Source organism: Topomyia yanbarensis, chromosome 3 (assembly GCF_030247195.1).
Source record: "Topomyia yanbarensis strain Yona2022 chromosome 3, ASM3024719v1, whole genome shotgun sequence".
In the NCBI taxonomy this organism is placed as follows: Eukaryota; Metazoa; Arthropoda; class Insecta; order Diptera; family Culicidae; genus Topomyia; species Topomyia yanbarensis.
Genome location: NC_080672.1, coordinates 213,161,394 through 213,187,443, shown reverse-complemented (window position 1 = coordinate 213,187,443; position 26,050 = coordinate 213,161,394). Strand labels below are relative to the sequence as shown.

The 26,050-nt window shown below is 37.9% G+C and overlaps 2 protein-coding genes across 4 annotated transcripts in view; one reads left to right on the top strand and one right to left on the bottom strand.

Moving 5' to 3' along the window:
• The first annotated feature begins 4,602 nt into the window (after window positions 1-4,602).
• Window positions 4,603-6,192, top strand: LOC131687625 (uncharacterized). Its single transcript, XM_058971710.1, has one exon. It carries the CDS (start codon window positions 4,603-4,605, stop codon window positions 6,190-6,192), a length of 1,590 nt encoding a protein of 529 aa, XP_058827693.1.
• A 4,295-nt stretch (window positions 6,193-10,487) lies between these two features.
• LOC131693126 (RILP-like protein homolog) overlaps window positions 10,488-26,050 on the bottom strand; it is a 280,607-nt gene continuing 265,044 nt past the window's right edge. Inside the window, exons 2-3 of one of the 3 annotated variants that reach the window (XM_058980698.1) lie at window positions 11,036-11,772; window positions 10,488-10,973 (exon numbers count right to left, since the gene is read on the bottom strand). In XM_058980698.1, coding sequence (XP_058836681.1) covers window positions 10,856-10,973; window positions 11,036-11,772 — 855 coding nt within the window. In that variant the 3' untranslated portion in view covers window positions 10,488-10,855. The remainder of the gene's footprint in view (window positions 10,974-11,035; window positions 11,773-26,050) is intronic. The other 2 variants (XM_058980699.1, XM_058980697.1) reach the window with 2 other exon arrangements.

Sequence of the window (26,050 nt, the reverse complement as noted above, 5' to 3'; positions counted from 1 at the left end):
TTCATTTGATTCATTTGATTCATTTGATTCATTTGATTCATTTGATTCATTTGATTCATTTGATTCATTTGATTCATTTGATTCATTTGATTCATTTGATTCATTTGATTCATTTGATTCATTTGATTCATTTGATTCATTTGATTCATTTGATTCATTTGATTCATTTGATTCATTTGATTCATTTGATTCATTTGATTCATTTGATTCATTTGATTCATTTGATTCATTTGATTCATTTGATTCATTTGATTCATTTGATTCATTTGATTCATTTGATTCATTTGATTCATTTGATTCATTTGATTCATTTGATTCATTTGATTCTTTTGATTCATTTGATTCTTTTGATTCATTTGAATCATTTGAATCATTTGAATCATTTGAATCATTTGAATCATTTGAATCATTTGAATCATTTGAATCATTTGAATCATTTGAATCATTTGAATCATTTGAATCATTTGATTCATTTGATTCATTCGATTTATTTGATTTATTTGATTGATTTAATTCATTTGATTCATTTGATTCATTTGATTCATTTGATTCATTTGATTCATTTGATTCATTTGATTCATTTGATTCATTTGATTCGTTTTATTCATTTGATTCATTTGATTCATTTGATTCATTTGATTCATTTGATTCATTTGATTCATTTGATTCATTTGATTCATTTGATTCATTTGATTCATTTGATTCATTTGATTCATTTGAATCTTTTGATTCATTTGATTCATTTGATTCATTTGATTCATTTGATTCATTTGATTCATTTGATTCATTTGATTCATTTGATTCATTTGATTCATTTGATTCATTTGATTCATTTGATTCATTTGATTCATTCGATTCATTTGATTCATTTGATTCATTTGATTCATTTGATTCATTTGATTCATTTGATTCATTTGATTCATTTGATTCATTTGATTCATTTGATTCATTTGATTCCTTTTATTTCTTTTGATTCATTTGATTCATTTGATTCATTTGATTCATTTGATTCATTTGATTCATTTGATTCATTTGATTCATTTGATTCATTTGATTCATTTGATTCATTTGATTCATTTGATTCATTTGATTCATTTGATTCATTTGATTCATTTGATTCATTTGATTCATTTGATTCATTTGATTCATTTGATTCATTTGATTCATTTGATTCATTTGATTCATTTGATTCATTTGATTCATTTGATTCATTTGATTCATTTGATTCATTTGATTCATTTGATTCATTTGATTCATTTGATTCATTTGATTCATTTGATTCATTTGATTCATTTGATTCATTTGATTCATTTGATTCATTTGATTCATTTGATTCATTTGATTCATTTGATTCATTTGATTCATTTGATTCATTTGATTCATTTGATTCATTTGATTCATTTGATTCGTTTTATTCATTTGATTCATTTGATTCATTTGATTCATTTGATTCATTTGATTCATTTGATTCATTTGATTCATTTGATTCATTTGATTCATTTGATTCATTTGAATCTTTTGATTCATTTGATTCATTTGATTCATTTGATTCATTTGATTCATTTGATTCATTTGATTCATTTGATTCATTTGATTCATTTGATTCATTTGATTCATTTGATTCATTTGATTCATTCGATTCATTTGATTCATTTGATTCATTTGATTCATTTGATTCATTTGATTCATTTGATTCATTTGATTCATTTGATTCCTTTTATTTCTTTTGATTCATTTGATTCATTTGATTCATTTGATTCATTTGATTCATTTGATTCATTTGATTCATTTGATTCATTTGATTCATTTGATTCATTTGATTCATTTGATTCATTTGATTCATTTGATTCATTTGATTCATTTGATTCATTTGATTCATTTGATTCATTTGATTCATTTGATTCATTTGATTCATTTGATTCATTTGATTCATTTGATTCATTTGATTCATTTGATTCATTTGATTCATTTGATTCATTTGATTCATTTGATTCATTTGATTCATTTGATTCATTTGATTCATTTGATTCATTTGATTCATTTGATTCATTTGATTCATTTGATTCATTTGATTCATTTGATTCATTTGATTCATTTGATTCATTTGATTCATTTGATTCATTTGATTCATTTGATTCATTTGATTCATTTGATTCATTTGATTCATTTGATTCATTTGATTCATTTGATTCATTTGATTCATTTGATTCATTTGATTCATTTGATTCGTTTTATTCATTTGATTCATTTGATTGATTTGATTCATTTGATTCATGTGATTCATTTGATTCATTTGATTCTTTGATTCATTTGATTTATCTGATTTATCTGATTCATTTTATTCATATCTTTAATTTTATGCATTTCATGTTCAGTCATTCGTTTTATTTCTTTCAATTTGTTAGTATGAGTCAATTTATTCTATTAATCTTATAACTATTTCTAAATATAATCTTAATTTTTATGTAATAACCTAATCTAATTTGATTCGTGTATTTGGATCAAAATTATAATGATTTCCATTAATTTTTCTACTCATTTTATGAATTTAAAAACCTATTGTTTCAATTTTTGCTTTACTTTTTTATTTCGGTCGTTTTGTTGATAAATTATCAATTTATTCGAGATTTTATTCGTGCAAGACTAGAAACTGTTTTCATCCCACCTCTAATTGGGTGCCTACTTCTAGTGAGTTCTGCAAACTAATCCAATAGTGAAATGTGTAAGAAATGTCTCATCTCACTGCTAGGTGGATTAAATCGGTTGTTTTGTTAAATTTGGGAAAATCTAACTCTATTTTAAAAATCTGGCATAATGAAAGGTTTGTCATTTTAAGCATAAGCATAAGAGATCACCCGTAGTTGCTACTCCGTTATTGGCCAGAACCAAATTTGGTTGCAAAATGTTCATTGGAACAACATGCTTGGGAATAACATGATGAGACACATTGTACAATCTATATTGATCCCTGCATGCTGATCAATACCAACGCCGGCCACGTCCTTAATGAAGGTTTGTCGTTTTGTCTAGAAATTGCAAACAAGGGGCTATACACTAATTACGTAAGGGAATATGAGGGGAGGGGGAGTTTCAAAATATCTTACGAATTCTTATCTAAGGGGGAGGGAGGGTTTGTCCTTTCTTACGTAATATCATAAAACAAGTATGAAAAATGAAATCAATAAGAAAAATATTATTTTCATAAGAAAAGGGTACTATTTCTTATTTCTGCCATGAACATGTATATTACACAAAACGAGCATATATTGTACTTCATGGTCAAGGAAGGGCGCAGCTCTAATTAAAGTATTTTCCGGCAGGATATGATTCCTAAATTAATCACCTTTCATAGAATGTTTCCAGTTCGGTATAATGACCTAATTCGGCCTAATGAACCATTCGGCGTAATTGCCCATTCGGCCTAAATGCCCATTCGGCCTAATGGTCCATTCGGCCTAAAGGTCCATTCGGCCTAATGAATAGTTCGGCCAAATGGCTTTGGGGCCATTCATAAATTACGTAGCTAGATCGTTACGTAACATGTTTTCACCGAAGAAAAAAATTTTTTTTTTCTGGAAATTTGTTGCATAATATGGGAACGCCTTCCCATAGAGAAATTTGCGACAATTTGTTACATGGGGGGAGTCAATTCTGGGCAATTTTTGCGTTACGTAATTTATGAATGGTACCTTTCGGCCTAGTGACCACTTCAGCCTAATGGCATTCGGCCGAACGACTTTCGGCCTACCGGCTTTCGGCCTAATGATCCAGCACCCACTGAAATTTATTAAATGATTTTGGTTATTAATCGAATAAGATATATCTAACCTAAAGATTGCTTACCAAAGCTTATTAGTCAAAGTGAAAAATTCGGGGTTTGATAGATTAAAATTCATTGGCGAATTGCACGCTCTTGAAAAAAGTTACATTTTTAATATCACCGACAACCGTCCGATTGGTTCAATAGATATTTCTCCGTTATAATGTACACCATGAAACAATTTTGTTTTTAAAACGCTCTCGGAGATCCACGGTCACTTACTCAATTTGAAATAGTTTGCAATGAAAATTAATGAACATATTGCATAAATGTTGCATTAAAATATGTAAATTGACTGAACATCTTAGCACTCTGAATCGCCAGAAAAAGCATACTTTAAGTCCTATCTCATACCTCCTCCTACTACAACTATAACAATTGAGACTTCAATTGTAATCAGCGACCTAAAATTACCCGATATTACTCAAATAAAGTTATACATGCAGGTTCAAAATCAGGGATAAAATCGCTTGCGAAATGTACCCCTTGCGAATAACAATCTGATGGATGTTTTCTGCTAGACCATCGCAATCTCATGAAAATGAGAGAGAACTGAGCTGTATAGTAGGCCTCTCTTATCGGCAAAAAAAATTCTCTGAATGATGTTGCTTCACGGCTCAATAGCGCCTGCGAAGCATTGCACAGCAGATGGCTTCAAAGGAATATATATTCATCATATATACACATTCACGAAGGTAAAAAATAGCCGAATACAGACTACACACGATGGGTGGTTTTGAGAGCAGTGGTAAGCATGCATACACTCGTGAGTGTTTGAGAGAATGAACTATGCCTGCTTCTATTCAGTGCTTCGATTTCCAAGCCCTGCATCTGTGAAGGTCGAACTCTTTCCGTTTGTAACTAAATTCAGCAACTTTCGCAAGGTACAACGCATCGTGGCATATGTTTTGAGGTTCGTCAACAATTGCCAGCAGAAGCATTTCCTCGACCGTATTCTCACTCCTTATTTGACCATCCGAGAATTGCAGCGCTCGACGGAGGTGCTCATCAAGATTTCCCAGCACGTTCAATTGGCAGACGAAATTGAACGCCTTCAGTCCAATAAAAATTGCAAGCGAGTCGGAAATCTTCGTCCATTCATCCGAGATGGCTTGCTACGAGTTGGAGGCCGACTCATTTACTCCAAGTTGCCATATGCATCAAAGCATCCAATCATATTGCCCGACAAGGATCCCATCACGACGATGCTAATCAGGACGATGCAGATCGAGCTGCTTCATCCGGGCCAATTAGCGCTAATCAACGCAATTCGACAGCGGTACTGGCCGCTCAAAGCTCGTTCTACTGTGCGGCAGATTACTCGCAAATGCGTAGAATGCTTTCGTGTGAGACCGGGAGCCACAACGCAGCAGATGGGGAATCTTCCGCAATCACGAATCGTGCCATCTCCAGCATTCGCAGTGACTGGTGTGGACTACGTTGGTCCTTTGTTGGTAAAGCAAGGAACCTATCGTCCCAAACTCGTTAAGGCGTATCTAGCAGTGTATGTTTGCATGACCACCAAGGCCGTACACCTCGAAGCGGTTTCTGATCTAACGACGGATGCGTTCCTAGCATCACTCAGACGCTTCATCAGTCGTAGAGGATTGGTACAGCAGTTGCATTCTGATAATGCAACCAACTTTAAGGGAGCGAATCACGAGTTGAACCAGCTGTATCATCTTTTTCGAGATCAACAGATGCTCGATCAAGTTCAACAGTTTTGCGCAGCACGTGAAATCGAGTGGCATTTCATCCCTCCTGACGCCCCTGAATTTGGCGGACTGTGGGAAGCGGCTGTGAAGTCGGCAAAAACTCACCTGAAGCGAGTCGTCGGCAACGCGCGGTTAACGTTTGAAGAACTGGCAACTATTCTCACGGAAATAGAAACCGTGTTGAATTCTCGCCCTCTATTCAGTATCTCTACCGATCCAGCTGATCCACAAGTGATTACACCAGCCCATTACCTGATAGGTCGTCCGCTCATCACACCAGCCGAGCCCTCTCTGGAAGACATCAAAGCCAACCGTTTGAGTCGATGGCAGCATTTGCAGCTCATGCGTGAGCACTTTTGGCGTGCTTGGAGACGGGATTATCTCAACACGTTGCAGCCACGGAAAAAGAATCTAAGAATGATGCCGAATCTACGCCCCGGAATGGTTGTTCTTCTCCACGACAAGACACAGCCACCTTTAAACTGGAAGCTGGGACATATCACCGCTGTCCACCCTGATGCTGAAGGCCTAGTTCGAGTAGTGGATATTTTTGTCGATGGTTCTACTTTCCGCCGTCCAGTCAACAAGCTTTCCGTTCTTCCCATCGAAGACAACTCCATCGCATCTCCATCCGACGACGAATCTGTTGTCACGTAGTTCCAACCGGCGGGAGTATGTTCCATCCGTCACAGCATATACTGTTTCCCCTTTGCGCAACGATAATTGAGCGGTGTCGCACTGCACTGTTCGTGTATCAGCGTAGCTGTATTAATGTATTGATGCATTAATAATGATGTGACTTATTTCCTTCCTGCTAGCATATAAATTTGCGCTGCAAAGCAGTAACATCATCAGTTCAATTTCAACCACGAAGCAGCAGCAACCTAATAAAGGAGTAAATTTAGTGTCATCGAAACAAGGTTTTTCATTTAGTTTTTATACGCCACCAGTCAGCGTCATTCGTTCGAGCATCGCCGGAACGGTCCTCAAATGGCCATTGCGATTGCTCTCAAATATACAGTCCACCCGGAAGGAAAAAGAATCCCAGCTGAAGTCCGCGAAGAACCCAGAGAATTTTGTAACGTGACTCAGCCCTCCACGTTCCTCCAGTCGGAACACCTTCACTGGTATGATCTGGACAATAGAAAAATACGCGAAGAGCTTTGCATTGTCGCGATTAAATTGGAAGATGTAAGATGAGCATCCAGTAGTCTGATTAGTCGTCCGTAAAATGCATAGTTTCTTCTGAAATCGCAATGAAATTTGTACAAACAAGTTAAGTTTACACAAATTTCATTTTCCGAAGTTGAGGGGTATTGTAAGCTACCGCTTCGTTTTTTCGCGGGCCGCAGAACCATCTTTGCCTAAAAAATAGCATGAAACAAAAAGATTAGTGTTTTAGTAGATTTATAAGAATTTGGTAAAGGGATTATTTAAAGGAGGGATTTAGACTTAGATTTAGATTAGGAATTATCCGGAAAGATAGAAAGGAAAGGGAAATGTAAATACTTACCTGAAAATAAAATGCATGCGATCACCATCGACGATCACCACCAAATCACCCGAACAAACATGACAGCAGGATAGCAGATACGAAGCCAGATAAGACAACCATACATCGAGCGTTATTACTCGCCCGTCGATGAAGCAGATGATAATGATGATAACGATGATAACGCGCAGACAAGCTCGTCTGTTCTCAAAAAAAAAACCAAAATGACGGTTGAACCTGACTGCATCTCTGGAAGGGTTTCCGTCTTGGAAATTGTATAGAAGAGCGTTAATATAAAAGAGCCGTCGATTTTGAAAAAAAAATCGATAGAGAGTAAAGTTTGTTCTTGGTATAGAAGAGCTAACAAAAGGGTGGCAAAGGTCACAATAGCTCTGAATTTGAATTTACACTGTATCAAAAAATTGCCCGTACAGCATTTACTCCAATAATAAATCATTAGAAAAATGTATTAAGGGGACTCTCCTCAATTGATAGTTTAGGCCATTTGGTGCAGATTGCAGTCCGTTTTGTAGTTCAAATGTCAAATTATGCTGAAAACCAATAACTTTGTTAAAATATTTGCGAGCTTCAAAAAAGCAACGAAACCGACGCCAAAAAATTGCCCGTACACTTACGACCGTTTCAAAACTTTGTGAAGTAAACAAGTATGTGTCAAACAGGTAGAAACAAGCACCCGCGTCGTGTCCTGTAGAATAAGTTTCTGATGATTTTTACAGCATATTCGATAAAATCAATGTTTTTTAGTTTTTTCGTGCAATTTAAACGTGTTAGATAATTTTGTCAGTATAATGGCCGATTCTCACACTAAAATTCCGCTGGCCATCCGAAAATTGATCGTTGATTTGAAGAAAGATGGTAAAAGCCTGTCCGAAATTGCAGGAACTGTGAATCGCCCACGATCTTCGGTGCAGTATGTACTTCAGAGCTTCAAGAAAACAAAATCTCTTGAGACTGCTCCCGGAAGAGGTCGCAAACCGAAGCTTACAGATCGTCACGTTCGCATACTTTTACGTGAAATCAAGGAACATCCTAAACAGAGTGCTCCTAAGCTTGCAGATAGCCTGTTGCGGTACGACAACATTAAAGTTAACCCACAAACAATACGCAATGCCCTCCACGATAAAGGATACCGAGGATGCGTAGCGCGTAAAAAACCGTTCATTTCTGCTAAAAATATCAAAAAGCGGTTGGAATACGCTCAAAAATATGTAGTAGAACCAGAGGATTTTTGGAACAACGTTCTATTCACGGATGAGAGCAAATTTAATATTTTCGGGACTGACGGATTGGTTAGAGTGTGGCGCAAACCGAATACTGAGTTAAATCCGAAAAATCTGCGGCCGACAGTAAAGCACGGTGGGGGACATGTTATGGTGTGGGGTGCCTTCAGTGCAAGTGGTCCAGGAAACTTGACATTTATCGAATCTACCATGGATAGATTCATGTATCTTGACATTTTAAAGAACAATTTAAAAGCAAGCGCGCGGAAATTGGGCCATGGAGATAATTTTCGCTTTGTTCAGGATAATGACCCCAAGCATTCCTCGAAGATTGTCAAGGAATGGTTGCTCTACAATGTAAAATCGACGCTCCCACATCCTCCCCAATCACCGGACCTAAATCCCATAGAAAATTTGTGGGATCATCTTGAACGAAAAATCCGGGAACATCCGATTCAAAATAAGAACCAGCTGAAGAAGGTTCTAGTTGAAGAATGGCAGAAAATTTCACCTGAAACAACCCAAAAACTGGCTTCCTCGATGAAAAGACGTTTGCAGAGCGTAATTGCAGCAAAAGGTGGCCATACAAAGTATTAATTTTGTATTTTAAGTCAGTTCAATAACATTTCTTGTCGTGTACGGGCAATTCTTTGACATTGATTTTGGAAGAGATGTTTATTTTATTCATTTTGTTTTACAGTTGAATGAATTTTTCTTGTATTTATGTTTTGATAGAATTAAGGAGTTATTTTAGTTCATAAATAAACAAATTTAAGGTTTTTATTCTTTAACTTAATGTGTTTAATGTACAACTGCGCATGCGAGCAATCCCTGTACGGACAATTTTTTGATACACTGTAAATTTGACGGAAGGTTTTGGATCTGAACCAGTTTGGAGTCTGCGAAATTGGTAAGATTGATAGTGATCGCAAGAAGAATAGTGTAAATAGTGTAAATAGTAGGCCTAAGAATTGTATATAGTAGTTATAAGAAAATGAATTTGAAAAATTGAAGGAAGTAGATTAGAAATTTAAGTTTGAATTTTCTTTTGAATAAAGTGTATCCTTGAGGAAATCCAAGTTCGCTGAGTGGTTCTGGGGGATCGATTCCTTCTTTGGCGCACAGAGTTTCGCGACTCAAAGGGGGAGTGTAATTCTCGTAACCTTATAAACAACAATTAGTCATTAAAACGATACTAGTCACTCTAACAGACTTCCTGTCGACAAGAATGCTAAGGCAATATTTTATTAATCAATAAAAAAACTGAGTTACTCATTTTTTTTAATAACCGACCCCACACGACACAAGAGTATCGTCAATAAAAATTTTGAACAGACTGCTGCAATACGTCAATCCCATTTGAATTCTACAGAATCAATATTTTAAAAATGTGGTTACATGATTAATATAATGCCCATGATCGCAATTCAGTCCCATAAAGATAGGACAGATATGCGATCATGGGCAGTATATCGATCAACAATTGGTTTATTGTCAATATTTCTTCTCGTGCAAGATCCACTAAAGAAAGGGAGAGATCTATGACGGGACTCGTGGATAGATGTTTTCTTTTCCATTTTTAATTGTTCATTCCCCATACTACTCACATACGCTCTCATTCTAGTTCACATATCGCTCACATGCCATCTCATTCAGGCCCACACGGTTGACGCTTGAGAACTGGATCAATTTGACACTTGTTCCCGTCCCAGGGGGAGATGTGCAGTCAAGAATTGGGAGGACGGCGCCGATGGTTGGGAGGTAATCGTGACCCCAATTGGTCTGGGTTCAATCCCAGTCGAGGTCGTTGAGATTTTTCAGAGGTGAGAAAAATCTGAGGTAACACCTTCCTTCGGAAGGGAAGTCACCTCTCTGGCGTCGGTTTTTGGCCTCGTAGAATTGGGAGCACTGCTTCCGCTCGCACACCATTCTCAACGAACCGAAGGCCCTTACTGATTAAAGTTAAATGATTTTGCTTATATTTGGACAATGTCCATTTTTCAATAATTTCAAACGTCGTTGGTGTGGATTGAAATATTTTTTTCTTACAGGCTTTTCGGAAAGATTTGCTAATGCTGCTCCTAGTAATGTGCGCAATACTGCCGTTAAATTTGTACATTGCAGTGCAGTTTGATGGTTCGAATGATGTATTGCCACGATTTTAATGTGTACTATGCATAAGAGTTTAAACAAGAAAACTCAATTCATACTAATAAAGATTTTTTGTACATGATGTTTATTTGATTTCTTTTTAATTCGCATCATATTTCCAATCAAATATATTGGGTGTTCAGCAAACGTGGTATGTCATCTCTATTGCTGATAACCTGACGACTACCATAGACCGAGTGAACCTGAGACAACTTCGTGATACTGCAAAGAGCCTCGCGGCTTTAGAATAAACGCTGGTTTTGGATGAAACATTTCGTTAATAATCTAATATGGTGTAGTTTAGTAGTCATCGATTGTAATCCAGTACATACGAGTAATACAACCGACCGAGCCATCCAAAAATTAGTAAATATGTGTATAAGTTATATTCGAAACATTATACCAATGTAAACTGTCCTAGTACACAACAAATGCTTTATATTGGAATGTCGCTATGTGGACCAGAGGAAACAGGCATTTTAGTAAGAGATGAAATTGAACGGTGCGGAAATTTGGCTGTATCGGTATTGTTGTCAAAGAAAAATTTTCGAAAGCTGAAACAATATAAACTATTTTTATGAATGGAATAGTTCTATTATACATCAATATTGCTTACAATTTACGAATTCCACTTTCTGATTGTTTTTTCCAAGGAGCATCATCTGGCTCATATGGTAACGGTCCTTGTACAGGAAGGTCCATTATGTTACTAGCGGAGATATTATCTAGACTGCAAGAACTAACGTACTTGAAGTGGTGTAACTCTTGTTCTAAATCATTAACCCTTATTTTCAGTTCATTTCGTTCTGTGAGTACCTCTTTTAGTTCCGCTGTTGAAAAACGTGGTTGAGTATCGTCCATCACCATATCTGTCAAATCTTCGTTTTCTTTCTCTGCTGTTCCTAACTGTTTCCTAAGTTTCACTATTTCATGTTGTTGGTCTTGCAGCTGGACTAGGAAATCAGCTCTTTCTTCGAACATTGTAATTATTTGGTTTTGTGATAGTTTGTGACGCCTGCGACAATCGCCGATAGTACACTTGAGCCTGTCTATCTGTACTGACATGTTATTTATTTCAGACTCTTTGTTGTGAAGCTCACATTCCATGGACCTCACCACATCTACTTGTTCATCAAATTTTTGCTTTAATGTAGAAATTTTAGACGAGTCACAATCCATACAAAAAGCGTTATTGGTCAAATTTTCCACACTTGCAGCTTCAGCTGATTGTATTACTGACGCCTCCCTATTTTGTTCATTTATTAGTCTACGGTTTTCATTTTGAAGACGACTAACAAGTTGCTGTAGCTCCCGAGTCTCTGAACGCCATTGTTCTTCAATTGATTCCATTTCCTAGAAGAAAAACGATTTTAATCCACCTAACAGTGTGATGAGACATTTCATATAACTGTTATCACCCACATCGGATATTATATCGATTGAGAACATCTAGAACATGATGCTTTGCAATGTTTTTGATAACACATACAACATGAGACAGTGGCTCAGAAAAACGTTCAAGTCTGCATGGAACCACATCGAAGTCCAAACCAAATCAACGGTGAATTAAATTAGTCTCTCAGACCGCATGATATTGCTCAATCGAGATAGTTGCTAAATTTTCAAATTAAAATCGAACATCTGTTATATGATAAATTGACAGGTCAATTTTAAATCAATTCTATTTAACCGTTAAATGCATACTGTTGCAATTTGGTAACATACCGAATTCCGTGATTTAAAGCCACAACAAAAGATAAATATCGTATCCATACCGAAAAATTAGTACCAATGAAAAATGAGTTTCATGCATTTAAATCCCATGAAGATATGGCATGCAACACGTGTTTTTTTAAATGAATATGCTCACAAACAAAACCTGACATCTTTACCGCCTTACCAAACATTTACATCTTTAGAGGCCCTTACACGTTCAATATTTTTGTCAATACCAATATTAACGATATTGTTACAATATTTCAATCCCATTTCAAATCCACATCGTCAATACAACTTCTTTCCATTACACATACAATACCTTCATCAATACTCTCTAGTATTGACAAAAAATATTGAACGTGTAAGGGCCGCTTTTAAATACCTGTTATTAAATTAAACGAAGCGGGCCATTTGGCATAAGGTTACACACAATCTTGAAACGTACTAATTGGGCTTCTAATGAGCATGTTAGGAATTGGCTACTTCATTAAAGGTTACGAGAGCGATTTTTTTTCAATTTCATTTGCGTATGATCGAGATTTATTAAAACCAAACATTTATCTCAATAAATAACCCAATATCATTTGGCATAAGGTGACATTTGACATAATTTTGAGAAGTGATCATTCTGTAGGTTAGTTGGCATAACGGAAATTTGGCATACTTCTGGAAAACGGTCATTTAGCATAATTTTACTAAGTGATCTCACTGAAGATCATTTGGTATAACAGACGAATGTGCAGTTTTCAACGGATGACCCATAAGATTAAAACTGCACTAATTAATAATATGTTGTTTTCTATTAGGGATCATCCATAAATGACGTAGCATTATATGGGGGAGGGGGGAGCTTTGCATTTTGTGATGATGTGTGACGACTGCGGGTAGGGGGTTATGACAGGCTACGTAGATTTTTTAAAGGGAATAACTAACGTTTTTTATTTAAAAAAAGAAATTGCGGGGACAGGGAGGAGGGTTACCGTCAAGCTACGTAATTACCAGGGGGTATTTAGAGGTTTGTGACGAAATGCTACAATAGGGGAGGGGGGTGTTAAAAATACTCTAAAAATGCTACGTCATTTATGGATGGTCCCTTACCTGATATTGATTACATCTCGAGTCAGCACATTTTATAATTGGTTTTCCCTTCTTCTAAATATGAGCAGTTCTTTTGAGTTTCATTTTTGAATTTCTTGTGTATGATAATTTTTGCAATTAAGGATTATTTGTCTATGACTTACGTTCTAGTATAGTGTAAATTTTACAGGTTTTTGTTGACGCCACGCACTAGAACTGCGATCCATTAGACCTATGTTTTGTTTTGGTTACCATTATTATGATGACTAGTGAGTTTTAGCTAACCCAACAGCGTTTCAATAATTAAAATTATCGTTGTTCTGAGCTGTTCTTTCGAATTGTATACCATTCGATCCTACCTTTATCATTTCTGGATTACTCCAAGTTTGTCAAACGACGATCTATTGACTGAAATTACTGAAATATTGAATCATCGGTTGTTAAAATGCACTGCACATTTCGACCTTTAGCAGTAGCACGGCTCAAAATTATGCCGAATGACTTTACTACTCGCACAGTCTAAAATTATGTATATTTCCCTCTAGAAAAACATTAAAATGACCTCCAGTGCGATCACTTCTCAAAATTATGCCAAATGTCTGTTATGCCGAATATCCGTTATGCCAAATGACTCTCACTATACACAAAATTAGAAATTATGCCATATGAACATTATGACAAATGACCGTTATCACGGAGATAAAATATATTATGCCAAATTACCGTTATCATGGAGATAAAATAAATTATGCCAAATGACATTCAGTGAGATCAATTCTAAAAAATTGTGCCAAATGACCATTATGCCAAATGTCCGTTATGCTAAATGACCTTATACCAAATGACCGTAAGCCAAATGACACAGACCCGTTTGAAGGCACGATTGAAAAATAACTGTAAATTAAATTATAATCGGTTTCAATTGACTTTTCATTACAAGCTGAGATTGTAATTGTAATCGAGTTTCCGTCGCGATTGCACATGTACGCTATGTTAATTTTTTCATGACACAATCGATCATGAAAAAGTTTAACACATAGGTGTTTTTATATAATTGCTAGATTATTTAACATTAACTCTGAGATGTTCTTTATATAGAGTCATAAAATAAATATAAAATAAATCTAACTCTTTTTAATGCAGCTTTCGCTAGTTGACGCATGCTCCGACTTTCGAAAATATTGCAGAATTTTGGATTCTGTTTCCGAAAGATAATTTTTAACATATCACAAATTTTTGAACTGCAAAATTAGATTATCACTGTCAATGTCAAGAAATAATCAAATAAATTCTTTATTGTTTGTTATAGTTTCCTTATAGTTTCCTTGTAGTACATTTTTGGCGTAGATCCGATCTGATCGGCATTTCTGCCCTAAAATGCGTGCCTCCCTCAACCCAAATTTTAAACTAGGACGAATTAGCGCATGGGCGCCATTTAAACACCTTTTTCAATATAAAGAACTAGCTAATACCCGTCTCACGTCAACGAAATAGGAGTAAAATGCAATTTGCTCCGAAGCCCCATCTGGCGGGTAGATAATCCCCAACCAATAGCACACAAACACGCTCCATAACAAATGCCAATCGGTTCAGCCGTTTTGGAGTCCATAAAATATACATACAAACATTGACAGGTAATCTTCGATACAACGTACCCTCGATATAACGTACCCTCGATATAGCGTCATTCGATATAACGTGCAATTTTCCTCGATATAACGTACAGATTTTTCAACTTATTTTTCAGGTCCAAATTTCTCTTCAATTACGCATGTATTCCATATTTTAAGAATTCAGTATGTTACACACAATCTTAAAACGTACTAATTGGGCTTCTAATGAGCATGTTAGGAATTGGCTACTTCATTGAAGGTTACGAGAGCGATTTTTTTTCAATTTCATTTGCGTATGATCGAGATTTATTAAAACCAAACATTTATCTCAATAAATAACCCAATATTAGTAGGGGAGCCCGAGGCTAGTTGGCGGAATCCCTTTTTCTCCGTTTCTATTAGACATATAGCACTGCCTCTCGTTATGTACCTCAAGTTATGTGAAACCCATTATCCAACGTGTTTTGGTTGCAAAACATTTTGTATTGTGGAAGTTGTGGGCAATATTGTGTTTTCGAGCATACCTAGTAAATTTGCTAAATTTTAAACACTTTGTGTTATTCAGGGTGATGACAGTGCTGCTCGCGGGGTAAGTTTGCAGTATTAGATGGATTCCACGAGAAACCGGCCGCCCGCAAAATATGACCATCGTCGATTCGAACGAAACTTTGCAGGTGTGTTCGCTGTATGAATCTCCATGGTATTCTCTGGCAATTGGAATATTTTGACACAAGAGTAATTTTTCAAAAGGGCGTAAACGTTTCTACGTGTATGAATTTCAATTTTTTTTGTTCGATTACTGTATTTTATACAGCAAAACTATCTGAGAATAAGTTACAGGGAATGAATACTTCTGTCTGAAAAAAAATATACACTGAAAAAAATGTGTCATCTTTCAAAAAAACAAAAATTTATGAAAAAAATTTAAATTGCAAAAAACCCATTTTTTTAAATTTGTTATATTTTGTTACCAAAAACCTAAAAAGAAAAGAAACATTTTGATTGTGATTGCATGATGGAGAAAAAATCGGCAACCAAAATATATTTCAACCATAGGGTCTGTTGATTAAACTATATAGCTGAATCATATGTTGGTTGTTTTCATGTAACTTTAAAATGTTTCACAATATCGCCTTGATGTCAAAGAGAAAGTTGCAGGAAAGTTTACGGGCCTTTTGAAAAACCTATTATTGTTGATGGAGAAACGCGACTAACTTATGAAAAGGTCGTAATAAAACAAAATAATTGTGTTGTTAAAACAAACGTTAAAATATCTCGAGAACTACTACATTTTAGAAAATTTTTGTTAAGAGCATTTCGATTTAAAATGGCGTTTAGAATCATATTCAAAAAGAAAATTGTATTTTTGACTGCAAATAGTAAGAATTATAAAAATTTTAAAAGTTGTTGTTAGGAAAACTTTTTTATTGAAAGCTTCTCCAGGATCCAAATACACTAAAAATGTTGCTTTTACGTCTTTAAAACGATAAACATTAAATTTTTGACATTTTTTGATGGGGTAACGCGAATAACTTTTAAAAAGAGCATAATTACACGAAAAAATTGTTTTTGAAGGAGCAAAATTTCAAATATCTCGAAAACTATCGCATTTTGGAAGATTTTTGTTAAATGCATTTTGATTTTAAATGGTGCTTAGAATTATATTCTGTAATAGAATTACAATTTTGTATATCTATTAGTATGAAATTTAAAAACATGTACGAAGTTATTGTTAGGAAAACTTTTTTACCGATTTTTTCTCCATCATGCAATTACATTCAAAATGTTTCTTTTCTCTTTAGGTTTTTGGTAACAAAATATAAAAAATTTTAAAAAATGGATTTTTTTGCAATTTAAATTTTTATCATAAATTTTTGTTTTTTTTTAAAAAAATGACACATTTTTTTCATTGCATATTTTTTTCAGACAGAAGTATTCATTCCCTGTAACTCGTTCTCAGATAGTTTTGCTGTATAAAATACAGTAATCGAACAAAAAATTTTGAAATTCATGCACGTTTACGCTCTTTTGAAAAGTTGCTCTTGAGTCAAAATAATCCTATTACCTGTGGAAAATATTTAGTCTTGCATGACGGTGAAACGTGTAAAGTTTCATTGGAATCTAAGATGGCCGGTCACGATTTTAAAGATTTTCGGACGGATCTTAGTGGAATTCCTCATTATTTACGATGCAAAACTATTTTTATTTCCAAAGTAAGAAAATCTTTTTCTTGTGTATCTCGTCAATGCAGCAAACATTTACTTTGGCTAGTTACCTGAAGAATTTCGAAAAGTTGCTATTGAATATGGAGTACGCGTCAAAGTCAATATTCCGGGATATTGAGACTGAAATATAATAGCAAATGTGGATTAATATACAGTTTTCTTGAAAAGACATTCGGCACGTTCCAAAAGGACCCATGAAGTATTTGATTCTCCATTTGATTGCTTATTTTATGGTGTATCTATACATACCGCCAACTTACCCCGGGGCCGGGTAAGTTGGCTGTATGTATAGATACCATTTCGCTTAAACACATGTATTCGATAATTAACAAGCCACTTTTGTTACTTACATTTTTCTTATGAATTAAGTAAACGGATGAATATCAATATATACGTATTCCATCGATCGTTAATTGATACGAAATATTGTTTCGTGTAAGTTGACTAGACTGAGTATTATGTTACGTGCTATGTTATTTCTATTCAATTTCCTCAAACATTGCCAAAAATCCTTTATAATGCACTCTCGTTAAAACCAACCTACTGCAAATTTATAAATCCGCAAACAACCTATAAAAACAACAGTAGATGGTCATACCAAAAACAACGAATTGTATTCTATTTCTCTATAAAATACCGTAAACCGGGGTGACTTTGATCATCGGGGTGACTTTGATCACTCGAAACTTTTTTCGTAGATTGCTTATTTCGCTAATCCTTAAAATTTGAGACGAGTTTTGCTCTAAACTTAAAAAATACTGCATTGTTACATTTTTTTTAGTATATTGTTCGGTTTTTTGAGTGCAAAAACCACAAAAAAAACCGAAAGGATCTAGCCGGGTAAGCACGTGAAATGATCCCCCAAGCCAAAATGGAATTGTAATAAGCCATTTGAAGCAGCTTTGCTTAGAGAATATTTTTGCCAAGTTTTAACCCTTTAGCGGCCATATTGGGGGAGCTAGGGTGGTTTTTTCGATTTTCGTTTTTTTTTTTCAAAAATTCCTTTCATAGGCAAAATTTGAAAAAAAAAAACACGATTGTTATTTACGTTAAGAGGCACATTTTGAATTTTTTTTCAGATTTAAAAAAATATTTGAAATTTTTGCAATTTTTGTTTCTTTACTTACAATTTTATTACTAATAAATATAAACTTTTCATCATTTAATAATTTGTTTTTTGATGTATATTGTTGATTTTTTTCATATTTTTAAAAAATGTGGAGGGGTATTATATTTGAACAAAACCACATAATGGTAAGATATTCCCACTGCAATTCTATCCAACTACCATGCGTCTCCATAGAAATCCTTCTTGAAGGAACCGCACGGTAGTTAGTATTTTTTCCAGGCCATATCATCGGAAGCTTCCGGTTTTACCTCATTTAAACATACTGGCTATGACGTATTGTGAATAATACTCACGGCAAAGTATCCTTAGGCAATAAAAAAGCATTTTTCATAACATGTAGTTTCTTTTTCTACCCAGAATACGACCTGTATTAGTACTCATTATTAGAGTTTTTTCATGATGAATATATGTTCCATTCAGTTTGTCTTCACATCTCGCCCTGAGCAGAAGCAAAAAATCATCCCGCGCAAGTGAAACAGTCAATTCTACCTAAAATCAATCGGTGCCTATCACACAAGCAGTCTATATAACAATAGCCTATACCTACTATGCGATATAGTGATGAGTGACGGTGCCCAGCAAAAAGCAACCCAAATGCGGCCGAACTGTGTTGCTGTTGATTTTTCAAAATCCCCTGTAAGACCAGCCATTCGGGAAGTGGAACAGTTATTAAAAGTGCAGATGGAACTCAATCTGGCTGAAGTGAAAACCCTACAAATGCATCATATCAAACATTGCGTGCTGATTTCGTTCAATGTTAAATATAGCATTCCCGTATACATCGAGAACGGCGCTGTAGAAGTTCGAGTCCATGATTTGGCTACGCGTACCCCTGACGGCGCGATTAAAAAATGCTTGCAAAAATACGGAGAAGTAGACTCCGTTACACATTATACATGGAGGAATTTTTTCCCGGGCATCCCTAACGGTGTTCGTGTGGTGAGAATGCGTGTGACCAAGCCAATTCCCTCATACTCACTAGTCACGTACCCAGGGCAAATTCCTACGTGCCAGTTCTGCACGAAGAAGCTGCACCTCGGAAAACCTTGCGTAGAAACTGTTAAGGAAAACTTAACCAATCCAACTGAAATCAGACCAGAACCATCTTACGCTAAACCACTAACAGCTGCAAAACCAACATCTCCGGATCAAGCACCAACAACCAGCAACAACAACAACGAAACGAATGCCGAGAAATACGAACATACAATAACGACCGATAAGAGTAAGACACAAACTGGAACATCTGACCGCGAGCAGCAGGAAAGTACTACGGATGAGGACATGGACATGAACGACAACGCGAAAGAAGACAAACGGATCGAACCTCAAATTGCAGTGGACAACACTGGCAATATTTCGCCCCCTAGAAAAAGGATCTCAACATGCAGCAGAAAACTGCGTCTAATCGAGACAAAAAACTTGACATAGTTGTTTTTTTTTATTTATTGTAAAAAAACGAACAATCGGCCTTGTCGAGCTACCGCATTTGGGCCTAAATAAATTTAATAATTATTAAAAAAAAATATGTTCCATTGAACATGAGGTACAGTTTATTAGTGATTCCGAATATTTTTTGTCATTGCCGAAGTATGCTTCTCAATCAGTCCTTCCCGGGATAATGCTTGAAATTCAAAATTAGTTGGTAAGACATCTTTTTCGAACGCCTGAATCACATAATAACAAAATTCGGCTCTCGGTCCAGTCTGAGGATTTTGGATATGACCATTTTTGAATTTTCAGTGCGTAATTTAAATAAAAATACAACAATGACTTGTATAACATTTGAAGATGAGTTTCTCATTGAAACTAGCATGTCACGGAGCTCAATAATATTTTCCCATTTCAAGCCAGTAAATGCCTGGAGACACTGATAGCGAATAATCACTTGCTGAATCCATTAGAGCAGTCCTAGTATTGATCGATAAACAATTAAAAAATGTATCAAATCGTCCACTTCTAGAGCTTTCATTTCAATGAATACGAAGGTTCCGGAGTCCATCTTCATATAACCGATTTTTCATTATATGATCCTTACAACACCGATTTCCTTTGCGGATGAACAGACGTTTTCTTAAAAAACAACTTCACATCTCAAAAGGAACAGTGACTATTTAACGTAAAGACCCGCAAATAAACAAATTAGAACATCTAATCGCATACAATCTATTCGGAAACTAGTTTTTGAAAACCTTGGAAAGCTCCCCAGGGATCGTAGATAGTCAACGTTGTCAAAGCTACTTTGATTGATTATTAGTGATCTAGACAAGCAAATCCAAATCATGTTGCACGGATTTCAATATGTATTGCATCAGGTAGATATGATGTCTTACCAGTTTATATGAGAATTTGATGCGGGACCGCAATCTTCAACCTGTAACTCCGGAACGAGGATGTTCGATTTACAAATATTCAATAGTATTAATTTGAAAATAAGTTAATCGGTTCAGCCATCTCTGTGAAATAAGTGTGAGTTTAAATGACACAGGCTTATCTACACACACATAAACACGCAGACATTCTCAAAAAAAGGATAACTAATGTTTTCTTTGGTTAGGCACGACACACAGAGGAGTAACTAGAACAAATTCTTGGCCAAAAACCAAAATATTTCTTTTCGATTTTTTTGTTTCATTATATTTGTTTTAAATACCTAAGAACCTACTGTATAACGCGGCAAAATTAGGAGTATATCAAAAATTGTTAAAGAATTTTTGCATGTATGCCCAATGGTGATATTTTAAGGGATATTTTAATCGTTTTCGTTATATATTCAGCAAAATCGCTTTCTAGTGATGATGACTGTATTAAATAAGACAATATGTTTAGATTAACCGTACAAATTTAGCGATGTTACTAAAGGGAGCTGATAACGGTGTAGGTTTTACTTTGTAACCCCACTCGTATACGTTAGCCGTGTAGCATTGGCATTTTGCTTCCTATGCATTTCGTCACCTATACATAGATAGTAACAGCTGTAATAGGGAAAAATAAATTCAGTTGATTCCGACCGTCGAACTGTGAACACTACCTGCAAAATAAAAGAAAAGTGGTTAATAAAATTAGTACTTACCGTGTAGTTTTTCGTGGTTCCTGCCCTTCTTCAAAGTGCTGCTTGCTGTTCCATCTGCTGCGGTGTTCAGCTGCTGCTTGCTGCGTTGCTGTCCAAATCGGTGAGCTAAAAAAACCACAACGTAGGACACTTAGCGCGATCATAATTGGTGCCGTGACCAGGATCGCCATTAGCAAACGATCGATTCCGCCATCGCCGATTCGTTTGAACAGCAACTTTGTCTCGCCGGACATTCTTGAAGTCGCCATTGTAGACGCCGTCTATTTTCCCGCTTGGATATCTGAGAGTCGCCATCGCTATCTTCAAGCACCTGTTGGAATATATTTATACAAGGCCTGATACCTTCAGGCAGAAGGTTAGTCTCTGTCCAACGGAAATTTTGTGCTTTCTGGTGCGCTCTAGATATTTGTTTCTTCTGTTTCATTGAGGCTTCATCAAATTCTTGGAATTCTTTCGACGGTCGACGACGAGGACAGTTTTTCGGATCCGGTAGTTTGCGAGGCAGTGCACATACTGGCTCTACGATCCACTCGAGGGATACTTACGTGACCGCCCATCTCTATGGCCCCTGCGCCGTGTATTGAATAGACTCGAGGATCACCTACGGTACTCGGCCATCTAGCGCCATTTTCTTCGATACGACTTGCAGCCATTGTAGCGTGTATCTGCGAACAATATAGCTTCCTGATTCGGATCAAGATTTTGGAATTCTTGATCGAGTTCCAGCCTGTTCCTGTTTGGATATAAAATTCAAGGCATTGATTGCTTTGGAGAAGGTGAGTACCTTTCCAATCTGCAATAGTTTATCCTCCGGGTCTACCGTGGTCCTTTTTTCTGCAGATCGACGCATTTTCGAACCACAACCGTTCTTTCGATCGCTTATTGCTGGTCAAGATGGCTGACAACCAGCGAATCAATCAGCTGACTGCAAGGAGAGCTACGATGATTGGCGCTCTGGGTCGGGCTGAGGCATTTCTGGTGGACTACAACGCTCAGCGGGACGAACCTCAGGTACTATTGAGGCTTGAGCATTTAAACAGCATTTGGGCTGCTCTGGAGGAAATTCAAACCGAGCTGGAAACTGAAGCGACAGATCAAGAAGGTAGGGCACAACATGATGCAGTCCGTGCTGATTTCGAACCCCGGCTTTTTACAATAAAGGCTTCATTAATTACTAAACTGCCTGCACTTCCTGGTAACGCTAGTAACCCCCGACCCCCGCATGCTACTTCCGCTCTCTCTGGCATTAAACTGCCTACTATTTCGCTTCCTGAGTTCGATGGCGACTATATGCAATGGCTGACCTTTCATGATACGTTCTTGGCTTTAATCCACAACAACGCTGATGTTCCACCTATTCAGAAGTTCCATTACTTGAGAGCAGCCGTCAAGGGGGAGGCTGCTCAATTGATCGAATCCATCGCAATTTGCTCCGCTAATTATATTCTTGCTTGGGAAGCTCTCGTGGGACGGTATTCCAACGAATATCTACTGAAGAAGCGACACCTTCAGGCACTCTTCGACATTCCACGCATGAAGAAGGAGACTGCAGCAACGCTTCACGGATTGGTAGATGAGTTCGAGAGACACACGAAGATTCTTCACCAGTTGGGAGAACCGACGGATGCCTGGAGCACCATCCTTGAGCATTTATTGTGCACGCGACTACACGATGACTCTCTGAAGGCCTGGGAGGACCACGCATCCACAACGCAGCACCCGAATTTTGCTTGCTTGATCGATTTTCTCCAGCGTAGAACCCGCGTGTTGGAATCGATCTCCGTTAATCACCATCAATCTACAAGTGCGACTAATGACGGTGCGTCCACCAGTCAGTTCCGGAGGCATTCCCAGTTTCGTTTGTCGTCCTGCGCATCCACCGCTAGCCCGTCGTTCAAGTGCCCCACGTGCAGCCAATCGCATTCTCTGGCAAGGTGTGGCAAGTTTAATAGTATGTCTGTGAATGATCGGCAGCAATTTGTAAATCTGAAGCGATTGTGCCACAATTGCCTGAGAGGAGATCACATGGTACGTCAATGCCCCTGTGATATGAATTGCAGAAAATGTAACCAGCGCCACCATACTCTTCTGCATACGGGCCAAACCGCCGGCCCAAAGAAGTTCAGCAACGACGCGACTTCTCGTTCAATTAATTCCATCGAGCCTGCTGTCAAGGCTACTTCGTCGTCTACTAACGTAATCTCCGAGCAAACCATTGTTGCTGCTGCTGAAGATGTTTCGATTGTTAGTGCTTCCCTTCAGCAACCTCGTGAAAACGTTTTCTTATTGACCGTCATCGTCAACGTCGTCGATGCTTATGGGCAGCATCACCCTGCACGCGCTTTACTGGACAGCGCATCGCAGCCAAATCTGATCACCAACCGCATGGCTCGTATTCTCCGCTTAAAGAAGCATCCCGTCAACGTTACTGTCCAAGGGGCCGGACAAGTATCGAAAGTCATTAGCGAATCTGTCTACGCCCAAGTCAGCTCAAGGAAGGAACCTTTCTCTTGTGGTGTTAGCTTCCTCGTAATGGATAAAGTGACGGCCAATCTTCCATCGCATAATGTCTCCATAGCCGAATGGAGAATCCCAAAGGATCTCTTTCTCGCGGATCCAACATTCCACAAGAGCCAGCCGATCGATATGGTGCTCGGAGCTAAGCATTTTTACTCCTTCTTCCCGAATGCCGCACGCATACAATTGCATGGCAATCTCCCACTCCTAGTTGACAGCGTTTTTGGGTGGATCGTTGCGGGTTCGGCTGATTCAATTCTTCCAACACAGAGAGTATCTTCCAGTCCCAGCAGTATCGTAACTGTATCGATGGTTTCCTTGGAAGAAAGTCTGGAGCGTTTTTGGAAAATGGAAGAACTGACAACCAAGGACAACTACTCCATCGAAGAGAGGCGTTGTGAAACCCTCTACCAAGCGACGGTCGCCAGAAACCCCGATGGACGATACATGGTTCGCCTTCCTCGAAAACCTGACTTTGACGATATGCTGGGCGAGTCTAAGGCAAGCGCATTGCGACGATTCGAATATTTGGAGCGACGCTTGGAACGAAACTCCGACCTAAAACTAGAGTACCACCGTTTCATGCAAGAATACCTCGACCTTGGCCATATGCAGCTGACCAAAACAACTGGCGCCGAAAGCTCCAAATCTTTTTACTTACCGCACCATCCTGTCATCAAAGAAGCGAGTTCCACGACGAAAGTTCGTGTTGTGTTCGATGGTTCGGCAAAAACATCTACCGGTTTCTCCCTCAACGATGCCCTCTGTGTTGGTCCAGTAGTTCAAGACGAGCTACTTACCACAATGCTACGGTTTCGCACGTACCCAATTGCTTTAGTCGGTGACATAGCGAAAATGTATCGACAAGTCCTCATGCACCCAGATGATGTTCCACTGCAGCGAATTTTCTGGCGATTTTCCCCCGACCAACCAGTGCAAGCCTTCGACTTACTTACCGTTACTTACGGGTTAGCTCCGTCATCATTTTTGGCAACTCGTACACTGCTACAGCTAGCTGACGATGAAGGTCAGTCCTATCCCCTCGGCAGCAGGGCTCTCCGGAAAGGCTTTTACGTCGACGATTTCATCAGTGGGGAGCAATCGATCGAAAAAGCCATCCGCCTACGCAAAGAAATCAGCGAATTACTTGGGAAGGGAGGATTTGTTCTTCGCAAGTGGACTTCCAATCGACTCGAAGTCCTACACGGATTAAACGCCGACCAAATCGGCACTCAATCCCCTCTGGAGTTCACCCCCCACGAAACGGTGAAAGCTCTGGGAATAATTTGGGAACCAGAAGGAGATTTTCTTCGATTCGATTCGCAAGTGCAACATGACGGCAAACCGCCCACCAAACGATCAATTTTATCGTCTATTGCCAAGCTATTTGACCCCATCGGCCTGATTGCGCCCGTTGTTGTGCGGGCCAAAATCATTATGCAGCAGTTGTGGCTACTACCAATTGAGTGGGATGATCCAGTTCCCAAAAATATTCGTGTCAACTGGGAAAAGTATCACAACGAATTGCCGAAAATTACCGCGCACAGAGTAAGTCGCTACGCATTTCTACCCTGTTCCACCATGCAATTGCATACCTTCGCCGACGCGTCCGAACTAGCCTACGGCGCGTGCACCTACGCCCGTTGCCAAGACGAACAAGGAAACATAAAAATCGAACTTCTTGCCGCCAAGTCCCGTGTTGCTCCGCTAAAACGACTGACTATCGCACGTCTGGAACTCTGCGCTGCAGTTTTGGCCGCTCATCTCCACGATCGAGTCAAACGAGCTCTCGATATTGACGTTTCTGCTTCCATTTTCTGGTCGGATTCTGCTATCGTTCTCCAATGGCTCCAATCATCTCCAAACACATGGCAAACCTTTGTGGGAAATAGAGTTTCGGAAGTGCAGCACTTCACTCGTGGCTGTCAGTGGAAGCACGTTGCTGGTATCGAGAATCCCGCCGATTTGGTGTCCCGGGGTATGTCGGTCGACGAGTTCCTGGCTAGCACGTTATGGAAGGAAGGACCGCATTGGCTTCTTCTGCCGGATCGAGAATGGACCAGCTCTAACCCGCCAAGTGTGGCCGAGGAAATGCTAGAAGTTCGACACATCGTAGCTACCGTACAGTCAGTTCCATCAGTCAATGCATTGTTTCTCCGTTGGTCGTCATACACCCGCCTACTACACGTTACAGGCTACTGCCTTCGCTTTCTGTTGAACGCCCACGCCAAGGCCAGAACTCAGCCTCCCCCCAACGCAGAACCTGTTGCGAAATCAC